This window comes from Gracilinanus agilis, unplaced genomic scaffold (assembly GCF_016433145.1).
Source record: "Gracilinanus agilis isolate LMUSP501 unplaced genomic scaffold, AgileGrace unplaced_scaffold38562, whole genome shotgun sequence".
Taxonomy (NCBI): Eukaryota; Metazoa; Chordata; class Mammalia; order Didelphimorphia; family Didelphidae; genus Gracilinanus; species Gracilinanus agilis.
The window spans coordinates 1-4,525 of NW_025371981.1; the positions used below are offsets into that span (position 1 = coordinate 1).

Consider the following 4,525-nt stretch of genomic DNA (forward strand, 5'->3'; position numbering starts at 1 on the left):
GCCCCGGCCACCTTGGGGTCGTGGATCCCCGACAGCTCCTCGAAGGTCTTCTCTCCCACCATGACGGCGGCCAGGTTGGCCGTGTAGCTGGAGAGCACGAGGAGGCCGAAGATGGCCCACAGGTTCATGAGGAAGCGGCCGGTGGGGCACTTGGGCGTCTTGCTGGACACGGTGCGGCCGAACAGGATGGCGTAGCAGAGGTTGAGGGCGGACGAGTAGGAGAAGACCTTGAGCCGGTTGCGGCCGTGCGGCGTCATGCCGTAGGGGCTGCGCCACTCGTACAGCGTCAGGAAGAGGGCGGTCAGGTGCAGCGCCACGAAGACGCCCACCCACATGGTCCAGTGCAGCGGCCACATGAAGGCCCCGATGGGGGAGGCCGTGTCGCGCGTGCGCACCAGGATGCCCAGGCTGGTGGAGAAGAAGGGGCTCGTGAAGTCCATGACCTGGCTGCGCGCCGAGTTGATGCTGAAGCTGGTGACGGCCATGTGGGCGGTGCCCGCCAGCAGGTCCCCCACCAGGCCGGTCCAGCGCCCGTCGCGCCACGCGCCGTACTTGCCGTCCCCCACGATGTACAGCTCGAAGGCGAAGGACAGGTCCTCGGCCAGCTGCTCCAGCAGGTCGATGCAGTAGCCGTAGCAGCACTTGCGCAGCTCGCGGGGCACCGAGCCGTTGCCCGGCTCGTCCAGGGCGGCAAAGAGCTCCCCCAGCACGGCGGAGTCGTTGGTGCCCGGGTCCAGGCACAGCTGGCCGGCGGGGCACTGGCCGTCCTCATCCACCTCCCGGGTGAACACGAACGGGTGCTCCACCAGGGTGACCACCCGCAGCTTCTGAGGCCCCGCGTCGCTCTCCGGCAGAGGGGACCGGGGGGGCGTCCTCCCTCCGAGCCCCCCCGCGCCCGGCCACACGCCCCCCGCCGCCGGCTCCAGCCGCCCGTCCTGCCAGTGGCCCACCGTCACCCAGGCGGGGGCGCCTCGAGGGTCCCGCAGGAGGCTCCACACCTGGAAGTGGCGCTGGATGTGCACCTGCGAGGTAGCCGTCACCCACATGTGGCCCGTCCGACCGTGGAAGGAGGCGTTGGCCAGGAACCTGTAGGCGGGGGGCAAAAAGGAGCCGTTAGGACTTGGGGCTTCTGGGGGGGACCAGGACCCCCAAGTCTAGATTCTGTCCTCATGTCCTTGTGCCAAGCCACCGTTCCTCGTGTGTCCTACGAAGCAGGATGTCGCTGGGGGAAAAGCACCGAACCTCCTAGACCAAAGAGATCTGGGCTTCGGGCTTGGCTTTAGCCATTTGCTAGCTGGGTGGCCTTCGGCAAGTCCCTTACCCTTTGGGAGCCTCCAGGAGAGGCCCACAGATCCCAGAATGGGAAGGGACCTCCCTCAGAGGCCATCTCAGCCTTCAACCCCTTCCTGTTACGGATGACCAAGAGGCCCGACCCAGGGCCTCTGACACCATAACCAGAATTCCTTTTACTGGCACAGGTGGCCAAACCACGATTCACAATTTCATGGGCAAGTTTTAGACAATTTAGAGGGATCATCCAGTGTCCCCCTACTTCTCCTCCACTTGCCCCACAGTGCCCCTTTTTTATAGATTTGGAGACTCTCAGAGCTGGGAGAACCCTCAGAGGTATCTAGTCCAAATTCCACTGGAAAAGGAATCTTTGTACACCAGGCCAACAAGTGGTCACCTGTCCTGTGCTGGAAGAACTCCAAGGAGGGAGATGCTACCCCCCGCCCCGAGGACAGCTCTCAGCATTAGGGAGTTCCTTCTTCCAAATTCATCTAGATCTGCCTCTTTGGGGGCAACTGAGTGTCTCAGTAGATGGAGAGCCTGACTTAGAGATGGGAGGTCCTGGGTTCAAATCTTGCTGTATGACCCCAGGCAAGTCACTCAACCCCCATCGCCTAACCCTTACCACTCTTTTGCCTTGAAACCAATACACAGTATTGATTCTAAGACTGAAGGTAAGGGTTTCAATAAATAAATAAATCAACAAGTAAATAAATCAACAAATCTGCCTCTTTGCAATTTCCCTCATTGCTCTCATTTTTTTTTAATTTTGAATATTTTCCCATAGCTACATGTTTCATGTTCTTTCCCTCTCCCACTGCTCCCATTTATGAGGCCAAGGAAGTTAAGGCTGAAAGCCTGTACCCTGAGAAGGTGTTGTTTCCCTCCACTCATCCCACCTCCAGGCTCTCTTCTGGAGGAAGAACAACCCTGGCTGCTTCAGCCAGGGATGGCTTCTGGATCTCTCATCCTCCCTCTCACCCTGGCATCAGGACCAAGCTAGGAGCTTCCTATGGGACCCGCTGAGTGCTCAGCCTAGATCATGGGGAACATGCTGAAGCTCATTACTATCCTTTCTAAAATTTGTCTCCCAGGGGCAGCTGGGTGGCTCAGTGGATCGAGAGCCGGACTCAGAGACGGGAGGTCCTGGCCTCAGACATTTCCTACTGGGTGACCCTGGGCAAGTCACTTAACCCCCATTGCCTAGCCCTTCCTTCTCTTCTGCCTTGGAACCAATTCACAGTATGGATTGTAAGATAGAAGGTGAGGGTTTTTTTTTAATAAAAAAAATAAAAATAAAATTTGTCTCCCACAACTGAACACAACATTATAGAAGGGGTCTGACCGGGGCCTCAGCCTCCCTCTGACCTGGTCATGCAATGCTTCTCTTTACAGAAGAAAATCCTGAATCTCTGAGAAGTGGGAAGTGATTTCCTCAAAAGTCTCTTAGCTGGTAAGTGGCAAAATCTGAATCCAGATCCACAATACGATATGCTGCCTGTCCATGACCTTGGGTCCTGAGAGACCATTTGGGGAGTAAAAGATACTTACTCAGCCAGACGCCTGCCCCAGGACTCAGTCCTTGATAGTCGGGGGCTGGTACAGCTGACTACGGAGGGAGAGAGGGTCTGGTCAGGGTGGGCATGGGCAGCCCTGCCCAGTGCCTGGACCACCAGCCCTGCAGCATCCTGGGTGAGATCCTCCAGGGGGGGCTGGCTCTCCCCACCAAAGGCCAGTAATCCTGGGGGCAAGCCTTGAATGGGCAATTCCCTGGCCTCCATCGGGGTGCCCAGGAGCCATCGGGGCCCGGGGGGGGCAGCGGCCAGCACTTGCAGGGCACGGTTGACATCACAGCCAAACAGGATGGCAGCTGTAACTGGGGGAGGCTCCCCAGCCAGTGCCTCCAGGCGAGCCAGGGCTCCAGGCAGCCGGCTCAGCTCCAGGGTCATCCTTGGGGCCAGCCCCGTGCGCTGGGTCCAGAAGTCCGAGAAGCTTCCAGGATCACGGATGCGGCACAGGACCAGGGCAATGTCCTTCCAGGCATGAGCCCGAAGCACAGAGGAGAGCACATCCACCAACGTCTCCAGGGGGTTGGCCCAGTCCAGCTGCAGATGGAATGGATTCTGGGGAACAGGGAAGGGAGGAGAGGAAGTCTATGAACCTGGGAATTAGAGACCCCGAGTTCTAGTCCCCAGTCTACACTGACTCGATGGGAGAGGGGCAAGGAAAGTTGGGGGAACGGTTACCCCAGGACTCCCATCAGCGATGCTTGGCTGTGTGTCAGGGGAGAAAGTGATTCTCTGAAACTCTGAATCTCATTTTTCTCAGGAAAACAAGAGAACAAGATGACTTCTAAAGCTCCTCTTTCTGTCATTCCCTGTTGACAAAATAGCCTGAAAAGGACCTCAGTGAGGCATCTAACCCCACCTGACCATCAAACGTACAATCTCTGCTTTGAGAACTGCACCAATGGGGAGCTCACTACCCACAGAGGTAGCATTCTACTTTTAGATAGTTTCTAAAACTGTTAGCAAGTTATTCCTGCTATCCAACCAAACCCTGCCTCTCTGAAGCTTTCACCCATGGATCTCTGGCCTGAAGGCACTGACTGGGAAGCTTCTTCCTCCTAATACATTCTGGGGGGTGAGATATAGCCTCAGGGAAGTCAGACACTAGGCAGGGTGTGATGGGGGCAGAGGAACAAACACCAACACCTTCTGTCAGGAGGGTCAGAGTGGACCCCATGAAAGAGGTTAAAGAAAGGTGATGAGAGGAGGCATGTGGGTGTAACTTCTCCAGCTGTCCAGACCCAAGAGAAGGCAGGGTAAGAATGAGAGACTAGGAGGGACCCAATGAGGCCAAAACCTAGAAAGCAAGAAGGGAAGCCAGGAGAAAGAGAGGGGGAAGCTGGGCTCTGGTGGGGAGAGGCTCTGAATAGGAGCATCTCTATGTTAGGAGGGAAAACTGAGAAGAGGAGGAACATGGCCAGACTTGGGTCTTGGGAAGATTATTTTGTGTAGAGGAGACATGGTTGGTGTCTTCGGTGCTGGAAAAGGAAGAGGCTGGAAACAGAGACCAACTGGGGAAGATGGCACCAATCCAGGCAGGTTTTTTAATAAACTAAAATAGACAAAAAGAAAAAGAAAAAAGACGGAACCCTGGGGTGGTATCCGGAGGATACCAGTGGAGAAAAGGAGCCAGAGCCAAGAGAGAGTATGAAAGGGGCAATTAAGGG

The 4,525-nt window shown here is 56.4% G+C and overlaps 1 protein-coding gene across 1 annotated transcript; it reads right to left on the reverse strand.

Annotated features, from left to right (window-relative positions):
- Positions 1-11: 11 nt before the first annotated feature.
- On the reverse strand, positions 12-3,413 carry LOC123255063 (glutamate receptor ionotropic, NMDA 3B-like; the record flags this gene model as incomplete). Its single annotated transcript, XM_044683921.1, has 2 exons — positions 12-1,086; positions 2,842-3,413. Coding segments are annotated over 2 exons (1,647 nt in total), but the record flags the coding sequence as incomplete, so codon positions are not given.
- Positions 3,414-4,525: the final 1,112 nt, after the last annotated feature.